Source organism: Somniosus microcephalus, chromosome 15 (assembly GCF_052327205.1).
Source record: "Somniosus microcephalus isolate GS21.2 chromosome 15, FLI_Smic_1.0, whole genome shotgun sequence".
Lineage (NCBI taxonomy): Eukaryota > Metazoa > Chordata > Chondrichthyes > Squaliformes > Somniosidae > Somniosus > Somniosus microcephalus.
Window position 1 is genome coordinate 43,170,345 of NC_141001.1, and position 15,673 is coordinate 43,186,017.

Here is a 15,673-nt window from a genome sequence, read left to right on the forward strand (position 1 = left end):
ATCCACAAGGCCTTGGAGGCAGTTGGCAGCAGTTTCTCTCACTGCCGAATTTGGCCTACGACACACGCACAAAGAGTGGGAATGCTACTGGTATCCAGTAGAAAATCTGGCTGTCGAACAGAATGGTTTTTGAATCTCTATATTGAGCAAATGGGAAGTGATTAAAATGCGTTGAGGGATTCAAGTCATTTTTCGGACAGGAAATGAAGAAGTGACAATCACTTCCTACCAAGGCAGGATGTTTCTCTCATCAAAGGGGTAGGCTCACAGTTGACATCTGGCCAGTTTGTAGTGCGTGGTCTCCACCAGCAGCCGCAGATTAACCACTGGGGACAATAATATGAGCCGGAGATTTAATATCGATCTCTAATGTGTCAGAAACTTACCGGATAAACCATCAGCGGACATCCTCTCATTCTTAAATGCACTGATTGTGCTCTCCCCTCCCCTCCAGGCACACATGCATCTAATTCACATTGTGTTTGAAATATGAACACTTGAACATCGCCTCCCAGAAAGGGCATTCCTCGCCACAGAATCAGCACCTCTTCAAGCCACATGTACAGAAGGCCCCACCACGGAACAAATATCTCACTTCAGATCCCGTTTACTCATTGTCTCTCCAGCTGCCTATATTAGTCACGAGATCTGAAACATGCACACTACAATGACTGGAACTTTCCAAGGGCCCTCTCAATTTTAGTGTCACCTCCCCTGATGGTGAGGCTATATTCTAGAAAAAGGGCTGCCACTAGAATTCCAGTAAAGTGCAAAGGCAGATGCCCAGGGTGACAGTCTAGCTTTGGAGCGAGCTACCCTCCCAGTAAGTCAGGGGTGAGGGCAGCTCATTTTGTTGGATGATTTTATTTTGTATTTGGCAAGCCTATCGTCGCATATAACTCAACCCTGACAGTAAATAACTAAAACCACTCCCTGGAAGATCTGCCACTCTTATGTGAAGCTGGGCACTGGAAATGTTAAGTTGTAAAGTCTATCCCAGAGTGAAAGCCACTTATACACTCTCGCAGAGAAAGGGGGAGGGGAAGACACACACACACAGGAAGAGAGACAGAGAGCCACACACAGAGAGAGGGGGAGGGAGCGAGAAAGAGACCGAGCGAGCGAGCGGGGAGCGAGCAAGCGAGAGGGGGGGCCGAGCGAGCGGGCAAGAGGGGAGCGAGCGAGAGCGAGAGAGAGGGGGGGGGCCGAGCGAGCGAGCGAGGGGGAGGGGAGCGAGCGGGGGGGGGGGCCGAGCGAGCGGGAGGGAGGGGGAGGGGCCGAGAGAGCGAGCGAGGGGGAGAGAGGGAGGGAGGGTGGGGCCGGGCGAGCGAGAGAGGGGGGGGGGGGCCGGGCGAGCGAGCGAGAGAGGGGGGGGGGGCCGGGCGAGCGAGCGAGAGAGGGGGGGGGGGGCCGGGCGAGCGAGCGAGAGAGGGGGGGGGGGGGGGGGGCCGGGCGAGCGAGCGAGAGAGGGGGGGGGGGGGGCCGGGCGAGCGAGCGAGAGAGGGGGGGGGCCGGGCGAGCGAGCGAGAGAGGGGGGGGGCCGGGCGAGCGAGCGAGAGAGGGGGGGGCCGGGCGAGCGAGAGGGGGGGGGGGGCCGGGCGAGCGAGAGAGGGGGGGGGGGCCGGGCGAGCGAGGGGGGGGGGGGGGCCGAGCGAGCGAGAGAGGGGGGGGGCCGAGCGAGCGAGAGAGGGGGGGGGGCCGAGCGAGCGAGAGAGGGGGGGGGCCGAGCGAGCGAGAGAGGGGGGGGGCCGAGCGAGCGAGAGAGGGGGGGGGGCCGAGCGAGCGAGAGAGGGGGGGGGCCGAGCGAGCGAGAGAGGGGGGGGGGCCGAGCGAGCGAGAGAGGGGGGGGGGCCGAGCGAGCGAGAGAGGGGGGGGGGGCCGAGCGAGCGAGAGAGGGGGGGGGGGCCGAGCGAGCGAGAGAGGGGGGGGGGCCGAGCGAGCGAGAGAGGGGGTGGGGCCGAGCGAGCGAGAGAGGGGGGGGGGGCCGAGCGAGCGAGAGAGGGGGGGGGGCCGAGCGAGCGAGAGAGGGGGGGGGGCCGAGCGAGCGAGAGAGGGGGGGGGGCCGAGCGAGCGAGAGAGGGGGGGGGGGCCGAGCGAGCGAGAGAGGGGGGGGGGGCCGAGCGAGCGAGAGAGGGGGGGGGGGGGGCCGAGCGAGCGAGAGGGGGGGGGGGGGGCCGAGCGAGCGAGAGAGGGGGGGGGGCCGAGCGAGCGAGGGGGGGGGGGGCCGAGCGAGCGAGAGAGGGGGGGGGGGGCCGAGCGAGCGAGAGAGGGGGGGGGGGGGCCGAGCGAGCGAGAGAGGGGGGGGGCCGAGCGAGCGAGAGAGGGGGGGGGGCCGAGCGAGCGAGAGAGGGGGGGGGGGCCGAGCGAGCGAGAGAGGGAGGGGGGGGGCCGAGCGAGCGAGAGAGGGGGGGGGCCGAGCGAGCGAGAGAGGGGGGGCCGAGCGAGCGAGAGGGGGGGGGTCCGAGCGAGCGAGAGGGGGGGGGGGCCGAGCGAGCGAGAGGGGGGGGGCCGAGCGAGCGAGAGGGGCCGAGCGAGAGAGGGAGGGGGGGGGGCCGAGCGAGCGAGGGGGGGGGGGGCCGAGCGAGCGAGAGAGGGGGGGGGGCCGAGCGAGCGAGAGGGGGGGGGGGCCGAGCGAGCGAGAGGGGGGGGGGCCCGAGCGAGCGAGAGGGGGGGGGGGGGCCGAGCGAGCGAGAGGGGGGGGGGGCGAGCGAGCGAGAGAGGGAGGGGGGGGGGGCCGAGCGAGCGAGAGGGGGGGGGGCCGAGCGAGCGAGAGGGGGGGGGGGGCCGAGCGAGCGAGAGAGGGGGGGGGCCGAGCGAGCGAGAGAGAGGGGGAAAGGGGGAGAGAGTGAAAGGGAGCGAGAAAGAGAGGGGTGGGGGCGTGCGGGGGCCCCCCCCCCCCCCCCCCCCCCCCCCCCCGAGAGCGAGATGGGGGGGGGGGGGGCGGACCCCGGCCGAGAAGGGGGGGGGGGGGCCGGACCCCGGCCGAGAAGGGGGGGGGGGGCCGGACCCCGGCCGAGAAGGGGGGGGGGGGGGGGCCGGACCCCGGCCGAGAAGGGGGGGGGGGGGGGGGGCCGGACCCCGGCCGAGAAGGGGGGGGGGGGGGGGGGAAAGAGAGAGAGAGAAGAGTGAGAGAGATAGAGAGAGAGCGAGCACGAGACAGAGAGAGTGAGCTTGAGACAGACAGAGGGGGGGGGGGGGGGGGGGGGCGAGTGCCAGCGACAGGGCAAGCGCCAGACAGAGACAATGCCCAGCAGGGAAAAGTTGTGCATCATGGAACAGACAGCAACCATCCTAGAAACTCTTACTGGACTACATTGAAGGGCAGCCAGAGGTCCTACTCCAGCATTGCCACGGCCACAGAGACAGTCACCTCATTATACAGCTGAGTCTACCTAATGTGATAAATTTATCTGGTCAAACAGTAACTAACATTATATGTATTGTAACAATAGGGGAACTTTCCTCAAACACTTCCAGACCACTTTGAAGACATTTACAATTTTACAGACAAGGTAATCATGTAAAAAATCCAATATTTTACTTGAATTTCACACTAATGAGAATCAGTAATTTCGGCCTGTTTTAATCTTCAAAATTGAATCATAAGCAATTGCTTCTTTAATTCTTGCCAGATCGGCCCAGATTTTGAGAGTCAAACGAGTCACTAGATGAGTATTGCACATATCAAGTATCTGAACAGCTTGAGACAGGCTGGAGTCAGAGGATCAGCAGCACCGTCATCATCTTCAACATTCTGGTGTTCCTCACCAATTTCACGATTTCATTTTGACTCAAAACTTCAATGGAGGTTCTGGGTCACCAACTTCTAGCAACGAAATTCATGGCATCCAGCAAATTGATAATTCTGTCTTGGCTTTGTCAGCAGCTAGTTTTTTTTCTAGCCAGAAACAGACAATAGTGATCTATAGGGGCAGCACGGTGGCATAGTGGTTAGCACTGTTGCCTCACAGCGCCAGGGACCCGGGTTCAAATCCGGCCTCGGGCGACTGTCTGTGTGGAGTTTGCACATTCTCCCCGTGTTTGTGTGGGTTTCCTCCGGGTGCTCCGGTTTCCTCCCACAGTCCAAAGATGTGCAGGTTAGGTTGATTGGCTATGATAAATTGACCCTTAGTGTTAGGGGGATTAAATAGGTGGGGTTACGGGGATAGGGTGGGATATGTGTTGGTGTAGGGGTTATGGGGATCGGGTGGGATATGTGTCGGTGCAGGCTCGATGGGCCGAAATGGCCTCTATCTGCACTGTGGGGTTTCTGCGATTCTGTGATATAACAGCCTCTCTTAAATAACCACCCCTCGTAGGAAGCCCCATCCTTGTAAGATGATGGAGCAATTATGAGCAAACAATCTGGTCATGTCGATCTGTGGCCGTCAAAATTTGCACACACAATGAAAACTTCAGGGGCTTGAACTATTATTTGGTTTGTTGCTAATCAGGAACTCAAACTTGCATAACATCTGATCATTATAATACAATACAGATACTCAAATGTGTACAAAGCATGCCAAGCACAGCCAGGACGGTCTGCCGATATAACATTATGTGATTTATAACATTTCGGTATATTTGAAATCAGCTGGTCTCCCAGGAAATCAGAGGTGATCATAAGCCAAGGCTGCAGCTCTGTAATCCCCAGAAGCCACCCTGAGACACGGCTTTGTCAACTGGTGGACTACCTTAGAATTAAGGCAGCACGAAAGGTGCCGAGAAAGCATTTACTTGCATTATGTAGTCCGGTGGTGACAGTGTAATGGAACATGTGTGACCACCTAGATACAACCAATAACCCTTGAACTTTAGGAATCCTGGCACACGCATCCTCCTGTCGATTGGCCAAGGGAAAACAGATTTATTGTGATGCCTGAATGACGTGACTTTCTCCACACATCTCCTCAAAGCTGATTGGACTGGTACTCGTGATGTCTCCATGACAACTTGAAATAAGTGCAATGGATAAAAGCCCAAGTGCAGCTGTGTCGCATTTGTAGCCACTGGCAGTGCCGAGGCTATGGTGGAGCTTGCTGGCAGCATGCGGCATAACTCTCACCACAGCTACCCTGGTAAATCTGCTCTTCGGTCGAGCGGAGGTCAGCACGCCTCGGTAATGTACGTGAACTGATGGGTGGCAGCAGAGCACCTCGGCTGCAGCCTGACATTCGCGCGTTGTTCCTCTTCCTTCAAAAATAGAAGATATAGGGGAATTCCCAGTGGGAAAGCACAACGGCAGCCGGAAAATAACAGCAGCACCACAGCAAGAGGCTCTTTAAACAGATCGCAAGGGAAAAGTCTCAGTAAAGGTTATACTCTCAGTAGTAAAACCGATCTCCGTATGGCACTCCGTGCTGAGCAGCCCAGCTTATAACTGGTCAAGTAAAGGAAACAGCGCGAAATGAGCGGAAGATCATACGCACGATGCTAGTGTGATATTAGCACTAATTTACATACATATGCCCACAGACGGGTGGGTGCTTCCTATACCAGTTCAAAAAATGCAATCCGAGAATGCCTACAAGAGTAAATTGGCAACGATCTAACATCACAGGCTTCCACTCTTACTGATCAGGAACGCCGACTTTATGCCTAAAAAATAAGCGTTCGTGATCAGAAGAATCAAAAAACTGGTTTCAATTGTCCTGCGTGCTTAAACAAAGCATGTGGGCAACCTACTCTACAGCTAGACAGAAGCAATGATTCCAAAACAGAAATGATTTGCTACGGATTACTCAATTATCCCAACGTCTTTACAACAATCCCCAGCCCCGGCCCCCATCTTATGCCCCCTTGCTGGTGCCCTTTTGGGTAGGACAGTGCAGGGGATCTCACCCCCTCATACACTAACCACAATTTGACAGTTAATGAATGTTGCCAATCCTGTGCCAGCATAGTAGCCAATCCAGTTATTTCTTCCTCACAAAACCTTCAATGAAAGATTTGTGTCAGCTTCTACATGACTAAAATGAACAAAATTCTCCCTATAGCACCTGGGGATACTAATTATTCCGTAACTCAGTTCACAAGATTAGCTTTGTTTTCACATCTGTCAAAGCTTGTAGAGGTTGGAAAGGATCTGTCAAATGTTATTTAAAAGTTTAAACACTATTAAAAAAAAAGTTTACTGATGTGACGCTCTGTGAATTATGTTTTAAAATAATGATATTAAGATCAATTTTATTGACCCAATTGCTACCTTATGTCGACAGGGTGGTCATTTTTGAACCAGATCTCCCATCATGCAGCTAGTTTGGCACTGTAATTCCAAGTCTCCATCCCTCCTGAAAGCACCGATTGTGCTGGGATATGGTTCCACCAGTTCCTCACTATTCTTCAGCTGTGAGCCTAGCCAGCGTGTGCTGGCAAACTATTTTGCTTTTAGCATCATAATAGCTGACCCCCAATACTGTTCGCACCAGACACACACTTTCAATTCCCAGTAGGGATCAGGAAGGGACCCTGTCTGATTTTCTCCTTCAAGAACAGGAACACAGAGGCCAATTGGATTGTCCCAACTACTGAGGTCTATTAACTGAAGAGGCCAATGGGACTAGGAATTCCTAGAGGATATGGCTCAGTACTACAGAAGGCAGTCTATTTACCAGCAGCCATTGGGAGAAGCTTCAACTTATTTTACTTTTAAAACAGTTATAAATATGCTGGCACAGATACTGCTCAAGCTAAAAATTCTAGTGTTAACAAGGCCTTGGTTAGGCTGCAGTTTTTGTCAGCTCCAACACAGTTCTTACTCATGACCGGTGGTTAGTGTTTTTGACAGCGTTTTGAACTCGAGGTTTCAATTCTTACCTATGAAGAAGGTGCTGGGGGCCCATTTATCTTCAAAGTGCGTCTCTAGCACACTGGTCGTCTGAGGGTCATGTCTGAGCCAGAGAGCCACACCCAGAACCACGCCTCCTGCAAGCTGGAGCAAGAAAACAGAACATTAAACACTTTGATTTCCCTCACCTCCAATCTATCCATCTCTTCCCCCATCACAGCCTTTCCTCTCCTGATATTTTTCTCTCTTGTACCTCCTAATTTTTCTGAATCCAAACCCACTTTTTTTCTTGCATCCTTTGATATAATACGCTATTTTCAGCTCTATTCTATCGACACCACCGTGGTTAGTGCAGTGAGCTTCCCCCTCTTATTCGAACATCAAATATGCCATCCGACATGACCCTCCTTCTCCCGGCATCCTCATTCTTCCCATGAACTTTAAAACTGCGGAGCTCCTCACTCCCTTCGGTCCTACAATCTATCGGCTTTCTTAACCCAAGCTTGGTGTTACCTGACTACTAATTCTTGATTTATCTCGACTCTTCTCTCCTACTTTTTGCAAGTTTCATGGCATCCTGTACAATGGGCTTTGGCCCTTCAAGTAGATAAGGACAATTCCCCACCATAAAGAAGAAGGGAGACAAACTTCAATGTGAAAAAGGACGTGACTGCTGTCTCTACAACAGCACAGCTTATCCAACTGCTGGAGCTGTAATCTGTGCTACCAAACTGTAGATAATGGTGTGGATCTCTCAGACCCCAAACTATAGAACCCTCCATTTTACTTTATAAATACGATCCACAATTTTAAAAATAATCAAAACTCAGATCTGTAAGTCGCTGATTATAGCAGGAACAATGCTGTATCTAATCGCCGTCACTAGAGCGATCTGCAGAAGCCACTCATCGACCTCACTGGTACCCAGTAATTGAGGACCATACACAAAACTGGGCCAGCTGGACAGCTTTATAAAAGATTTGAATACAGTTTCCATCTCCATGGGAGCTGAAAACATCTCACTCCTGAATAGAATACAAGAAAAAGCTTGTGGTCCAATGGGAGCTCGCTCGTTCACCTCTAACCTCTTTTTCCATTGCAGCTTACTGTGTCCCTCTCTATTTCACCAATATCTTACTCTATTCACTACTCTTCTGAACTTTCCTTTCATTTCTTCTTGGTGCCAAAAGTGCTCTCTGTCCTCTGTACATACCCTTACTGTGTTGAATTCAAAATAAAAGGCACCACATCCCATTCTCTGAAAACTGTGGAACTCCTCACCTCCCGCAAGTCTTCTCTTATAATCTACAGGCTTTTAAAACTCAAGCTTGATGTCAACTAATTATGACTTTTTGATTTACCTCTTTCTCATTACAGCCTTGCTGCTGTTCTGCACTATGAGCCATGGCTCTTCACCTGGGTTGAAATACACTCCACGTTCACCAGTACCAGAGGGAAAGGCAATAGACCGTAAAACTCAAACATGGCTGGTGACCACAAAGGTTAACAACTTATCATTCCTAGGTCAGTAGAGCATTGGGTTCGTGTAGGACAATGAACTGTGCTGGTTAGGTGTCAGGTCAGTCAGAGTACACCAGACAGTACTTGTTGTCTGGGTGTAATTGCCAATTCAGTGCCAGTATGCTCCAAAGTAGCAGTTTTTTAATACTAACTCGCACTCACTGTGAACTGGATTGACAATTCCTCAAGCTCAGTTTGCACACAACCCCATGTTAGCTGAGGGAGGTGACAATCAACCGGAGTCTGGACTGGATATGGCTCCAAGTCAGGGAGGTGACTATAAAGCACCTAATCCACTACAACCACCACCCCACTCCCAACCCCCGGCCAAGATACCATATATATTGATCATGCAGAAAGTCTGAAACTTTTAAAAAAAAGCCGGGTTATAAACATCAACTTTGGAAGAGCAATCCTCTTGCATTAGTGTGACATTTTCTCAGCAAACATCCTACCATACTTATGGGGGTTAAAATGAGAGTGAAGAAATAAATTTAGTACCAAATTAAGAGTTTTATGCTGTAAACTCAGGCCCATAAAGTGTCGAGACTGTTCTAAGCATGTTTTATGTTCCAACAGACACAACTTTTATTCTATTGGTTGGCTGCATTTGAATCCTGGTCTCAGCACTGAAAAGACCCAGAGGACAGAGCAGTCAGTGAATCAAGGGCATCGATGCCAACCTATAAACTAGCAAAAGTTGGCACAGCCTCCAGAAAGCTGCCATCTCAAGAACAGCCCTGACTACACTACATTTCTAAAGGGAGTTGGGATTGGGGGGGAATGAGGGTGCTCCAGGGCATGCTCCCTCCCTGGAAAGATTCACAAAGAATTCATTCTGGTTCACTGAATGAATAAAGGGAATTCCTGCAGAGCCCTGGAAACCTCAGTATGGTTTGAAAGACATTAGAGGGTTCCCGTGCTGGCTCAGTTGGTAAAGTGAATGCCCGGCGAGAGACTGAGCCAAACAGTACAGAAGGGCTCGAAGTTTGATTCCCGGCCCGTGCCTAGTTAGCTGATCTCAGCCAGAGCAGTGGTTGGGCCGCTTAAACAACAAAAAAAATCAGCTTCCGAGTCTCTGGTCTAGGGATGGTTTCTGTCTTGGCTCACACATGTAAAATGACAATATCCATGGAAGCGTAAGCCTACAAGAGTTGGTGTCTTGAGGAGGAGGGGTGTAAATGGAAGCAGAAAAATAACTTTTAAAAAAAAATGATCAAAGTCACAGATGTGCCTGTGTACAAAGTATGAATTATGTCTTCACAGGATGGTTAAAGGAGTTAACCACATCATCCCCCATACACACCTACCGCAGCGGTCCCCAGCCCGGGATTCCTGGACCAACATCTGCAGCTGTTGACACTTCCCTAATCCTTCCAACAGGGAGGTCAGCCAACTGCTGAACGCATGAGGTGTGGCCAAGTTGGCTGGGAGAGATCCAGGGGCTGGTTTAGGCCTCTGGGAAGCGTTGGGTTATCACAAATCTTTTTGTTTTATTCCCTGCCCTGGCATGTGCTATTATCCAATGTTTATTGAAAAATGTGGATAACATATCCAGGAAGCGAGGGGAAACTGAAAGAGTTGCTTCCCACATGCTGCCTTCTCCAACAAGATGCGCTCCTGGCCCCATGGCAGCTTTAACCATAAATCCTGCACTTCTTACAGGAGACGACTATAAATAGCTCCTCAGGAGGCAGAAAAGCACTTGGTTTACCGGAAATTACTCAGTCACACAGAATCAGTACAAATGCTGTTTGCACCAAAAAGTTGTTTCGAAAACTGGAGTCTGGTTAAGCAACCCAGAAACTAAAGGATGCACTGTTCTCTAAATAAATACTCGGATCATTCTACTCCTACCCTGGAAAAACAACTGGGGCAGGAAAAAAAAACGCTAGCTCAAACATATCCCTCCACCAGAGACTCCGCTCTCACACGGCTGTCACTAGGATTTCAGCTTAAGTGCGATTGTGTGAAATATTGAGGAAAGTCCAATAGCACTGAAAACATCTTGGCTCTTCCAAACTTGGGCTGCGCCCAGAGAGAATATCTTGAGCTGCGTTAGAACTAGAGTAAAGTGCTGGTGGTTACAGGTCTGCCCCTGGTGGTGGGAGCAGTTTGAAGTGATGAATTAAGAGTAGCACATAAAAAACATACTTGAAGTGATCCAGCTCTACCTCACTACCACTCCTCTCGAACCCTCCACGGTCTCTAAATTGTCAAGACTGCTTGCCCGACAACCAGTCCTGGATGAGCAGCAATTTTCTCCAATTAAATATTTGAAAGACCGAAGCCATTGTTTTTGGTTCCTGCCACAAACTCCGTTCCCTAACTACTGACTCCATCCCTCTCCCCAACGTCTGTCTGAGGCTGAACCACACTGTTTACAACCTTGGCGTCATATTTGACCCTGAAATGAGTTTCCACCCACATAGCCGCGGCATAATTAAGTCCGCCTATTTCCACCTCCATAACATTGCCCGTCTCTGCCCTTGCCTCAGCTCATCCGCTGCTGAAACCCTCATCCATGCCTTTGTTACCTCTAGACTTGACTATTCCAACGCACTCCTGGCTGGCCTCCCACGTTCTACCCTACGTAAACTTGAGATCATCCAAAACTCGGCTGCCCGTGTCCTAACTCGCACCAAGTCCCGTTCACCCATCACCCCTGTACTCACTGACCTACATTGTCTCCCGGTTAAGCAACACCTCGATTTCAAAATTCTCATCCTTGTTTTCAAATCCCTCCATGGCCTCACCCCTTCCTATCTCTGTAATCTCCTTCAGCCCCACAACCCCCCCTCCCAGAGATATCTGCGCTCCTCTAATTCTGCCCTCTTGAGCATCCCTGATTACAATCGCTCAACCATTGGCAGCCGTGCCTTCTGCTGCCAAGGCCCTAAGCTCTGGAATTCCCTGCCTTAAAAGTGGATAGAGAGGCGGAGAGGTTAAGATGCTCCTTAAAACCTCCTACTTTGACTAATCTTTTGGTCATCTGCCCTAATTTCTCATGTGGCTCGGTGGCAAATTTTTTGTCTTATAATATTCGAAGCACCTTGGGACGTTTTACTACATTAAAGGCGCTATATAAATGCAAGTTGTTGTTGTTGAATTTGGTTTTAAGTACAACTTGTCCTCTAATGTATTGGAGATGGGGGGGTGGGGTGGTTGGGCTGAGGGAGGTAAAGTCTGGTGAATAAACTGATTTCTCAACTCAACTGGTTGCACAGGGACCAATCACACCATCTCTGAGCCAAGGTGTGGCGATCAGCAGTGATGAGGCATACCAGGCCTTGAGCAGGAGGAAGGGTCAAAGCTAGTTATTACCTGGTTCTACCTGGGTTTAGAAAGAATGCTACACTTAATATGTGGAAAACGTCCAAGGTCAAAGCCCTGCTGGTTCTGTCAGAGGGAGGCTTCTGTACGGGATGCTATTAGCTAAGCCAGACACTAGTCCAGTGAGTAGAGATAACACCCAGTGTGGTTCTAAGCCATTCAGGCTCTTAGCTGGTGCTGACTTGGGGCAGATGAGGCACTATAACTGGCCTCAATACTCCTAGGCTGTCCAGTGACTCTTGCTGGAAAGTGTGTGTGTGAATATTTCAGGAAAGGACAGGACTGGGTCTGACGATAATTATCTGCTCATTTCTCCCCCTCTCCGCCGCCCCCCCACCCCCACCTAGGGAAGGTCATATAGCTCGTCAACATCCGCCTTCGGTGCTCAAACTCTACTTTAAATTTAGCTTCTACCTTCCCCCACCACTGATTTTCATTACTATATCTTTTATTTGTATGAAATCTGCATTTTTAACTTTGTTCTTTTATTTTGGTACCTGGGCTCAAATCTGCCCAGACAGAATGAGACGAGAGTCTCGGATTCCTGCAAGAAATGAGGGTGGAGTCTCAATCCACTTCCTAATGGCCGCTCCCAGGAATTACATGGCTGCCCCGCGGGGGAAGGGGGAAAGTGGGAAAGTCTTCAGTCATGATGATCCGGCCATAATGAGTGTTGGGCAGGCTTGATGGACCAGCTGGTCTTTCCCTGCCTGTCAATTTTATATGCACGTATGACTGGTACAGCAAACGGCACGCTGTTTTAGGGAGATCAGAGATGTTGGAGCAGAGAAAAGGGAGCTTTACTCAACATCTAACCATGCTGTACCCAACCTCAGAGCACTTGGAAATGGAACATGTTTAATTCCCCAGTACTGCTGAATTTCAGTTTCCAGATAACTGGTAGAAGATTCATTTCCTTCTCCATCCCATTGCACATACCCCCAGAAAGTGAAGCCAGTCCCACACGTAAACCTCTCGGATACTCGAGGATGTGGCTACATCTGAATGGGACTGCAGAAACCAACTGAGCCCCACTCATAAACCATTACATCAACTGTACACTGTAAACAGGCAAAAACCACAGAAAAACAAATCGCAGACATTAGCCTTTCAGAATGGACAGTGTTGAAAAATTGAAAAGAAGAAACTGAACAGTCGACTGCAAGACATCGCAAAACACTTCACAGCCAATGAAGCTTAATTGCTGTAGTAACAGACAAACACAGCAAGCAATTTGCTCACAGTAAGGTTCCATAAACAACAATGAGATAAATGACCGTACAATCGGTTTTAGTGATTTACGGGCATGACGATAGAGAGGGGGGTGAGATTGCGTGAGATATGGGTGGAGCCAGGCGAGCGCAAATAAAGGGGGCGCCAGAGTGGGAGGGGTCGAGACGGGGGGGCTCCAGGGGAGGACGGGGGCGCCAGAGCAGGGCGAGACTTGGGGGGGGGGGGGGGGGGGGGGGAGAAGAGAAAGAGGGCGAGAGGGAGGGCGCCAGAGGGGGGGCAAGACGGGACGGGCGACATGACGGGGGTAGGGCGCCAGAGGGGGGGGCGAGGACACGAGGCGCCAGGCTGGGGCAATAACGGGGGGGGGGGGGGGGGGGGGGGGGAGACGCCGCAGTGGGGCGAGACGAGGGGGGTGGTCGCCAGAGGGGAGCAAGACGGGGGGGGGGGGTCGCGCAGGACGGGAGACTCCGCGGGGCGGGGGGGAAAGAGAGGAGTGGGACGCCAGAGGGGGGCAAGAGGAGACGGGGATGCAACAGGGAGGGGGACATGGACACGAGATGGGGGGGCACCAGAGTGCGGCGGGACGGTGGGGGGGTGCGCAGAGGGCGGTGAGACGGGGGGGGGGCCCAGAGGGCGGCAAGAAGGGGGAGGGGTGGTGGGCTGAAGGCAGCAAGACTGGGGGGCGCCAAAGGGCGGGCACCCTTGGGTGGCGAGACAGGTGGGAGGGGGTGCACCAGAGGGCAGCAAGACAGGGGCAGGGGGGGGCACGACAGCGAGGGGGGGTCAGGGGGCAGTGAGACGGGGTGGGCGCCAGAGAGCGGCGAGATGGGGAGGCCCAGAGGGCAGCGAGACGAGGGGGGGGGGGCCCCCAAGAGGGCGGCGGGGGGGGGGCACAGAGGGCGGCGGGGGTGGGGGGGGCCCAGAGGGCAGCGAGACAGGGGGGGAGGGGCCCAGAGAGCAGCGAGACGGGGGGGGGGGGCGAGAGGGGCCCAGAGAGCCGCGAGATGGGGGGGCCCAGAGGGCAGCGAAATGAGGGGGGGGTGCCCCCAGAGGTCGGCAGGGCCCCCCCAGAGGGCAGCGAGACAGGGGGGAGGGGAGCCCAGAGGGCAGCGAGACAGGGGGGGGGAGGGGAGCCCAGAGGGCAGCGAGACGGGGGGGGGGGGGGGGGGGGAGAGCCCAGCGAGATTGGGGGGGGGGGGGGGGGAAGGGGAGCCGAGCGAGACGGGGGGGGGGGGGGGAGGGGAGCCCAGCGAGGGGGAGGGGAGCCCAGCGAGACCGGGGGGGGGGGGGGGAGGGGAGCCCAGCGAGACAGGGGGGGGGGGGGGGGGGAGCCCAGCGAGACAGGGGGGGGGGGGGGGGGGGGAGCCCAGCGAGACAGGGGGGGGGGGGGGAGCCCAGAGGGCAGCGAGACAGGGGGGGAGGGGAGCCCAGAGGGCAGCGAGACAGGGGGGGAGGGGAGCCCAGAGGGCAGCGAGACAGGGGGGAGGGGAGCCCAGAGGGCAGCGAGACAGGGGGGAGGGGAGCCCAGAGGGCAGCGAGACAGGGGGGAGGGGAGCCCAGAGGGCAGCGAGACAGGGGGGAGGGGAGCCCAGAGGGCAGCGAGACAGGGGGGAGGGGAGCCCAGAGGGCAGCGAGACAGGGGGGAGGGGAGCCCAGAGGGCAGCGAGACAGGGGGGAGGGGAGCCCAGAGGGCAGCGAGACAGGGGGAAGGGGAGCCCAGAGGGCAGCGAGACAGGGGGGAGGGGAGCCCAGAGGGCAGCGAGATGGGGGGGGGGGGGGCCGCCAGAGCAAAAGACAGACAGCTAGAAAGACAAAGAGGAAAAGGCAGTGACAGAGGCGCACAGGGAGAGAGCCAGAGAAAGACGGGGCTGCTGCCAGAGAAAACAGTCATGTAGCTACAAAACGAAACACTCCCATCTCCCAGAGAATAACGGAGTGGAAAATAACACTGGATGTGGATGAAACAGTGCAGTCGAGTCTGGGACTGGAGCACACTTGGGGGAGAAGGCACCCACCCAGGGGGCAAGTGCCAGGGTGCATTTCCCAGACAGGGTGGGTGGGAGACCCGGCGCCGAGCGGGCTGCGCTCTCTGCAATAATGCCGCACAGGGTCCGGGCTGGGGGCTCCGCCCAATCCCAGCGCTCGAGCCCAGGGACTCGGCTGGATTTCCTTCCCACGCCCCGGGGTCATTCTCATCCCGTTACCTGCCACTTACCCAGAAAAGGAAATTGAAGACGAACAGCAGGTACTTGATGCATTTCATGCAACCTTCCACCCCCATGGCTCTGTTCAGTATTCACGCTCCAATCCTGCACAAACAGCAACGCGAGGGAGCTCGGCGACTGAGAGCAACTCAAATTCCGCACCGCCTTCTCAACAGACACAGCCAATCACAGCACAGGCACTGCCCAGCCAATCGCAGCACAGGCACTGCCCAGCCAATCGCTGCACTGACACCTCCCAGCCAATCGCTGCACTGACACCTTCCAGCCAATCACAGCACAGGCACTGCCCAGTCAATCGCTGCGCTGACACCTCGCAGCCAATCACAGCACGAGCAGACATTTTGTCACCCCGCGAGTCCTGAATTGTGTGTTGCCTGCCTGGTGTCAGGATAAGGAATACCACGGAGCAAATGCAAAAACATTTGGGAAAGCAAAGGGAAAAGTCAGAAGTTCTGGTTTGTATTGAAACCAATGACATAGGAAGAAAATGAAGTCCTCCAAAGGGAATTTCAGCAAGTAGGTGGTGGATTAAAGAGCAGGACAAATTAATCCCAGGATTACTCCCGGTGCCACA

General features: G+C 54.1%; 1 protein-coding gene across 1 annotated transcript in view; it reads right to left on the minus strand.

The window, feature by feature from the left end:
• cd81a (CD81 molecule a) overlaps positions 1-15,239 on the minus strand; it is an 81,245-nt gene extending 66,006 nt beyond the window's left edge. Inside the window, exons 1-2 of the mRNA XM_086007698.1 lie at positions 15,090-15,239; positions 6,817-6,931 (exon numbers count right to left, since the gene is read on the minus strand). Of these exons, the coding sequence (XP_085863824.1) occupies positions 6,817-6,931; positions 15,090-15,155 (181 nt within the window). The 5' untranslated portion in view covers positions 15,156-15,239. The remainder of the gene's footprint in view (positions 1-6,816; positions 6,932-15,089) is intronic.
• Between the last annotated feature and the right edge of the window lie 434 nt (positions 15,240-15,673).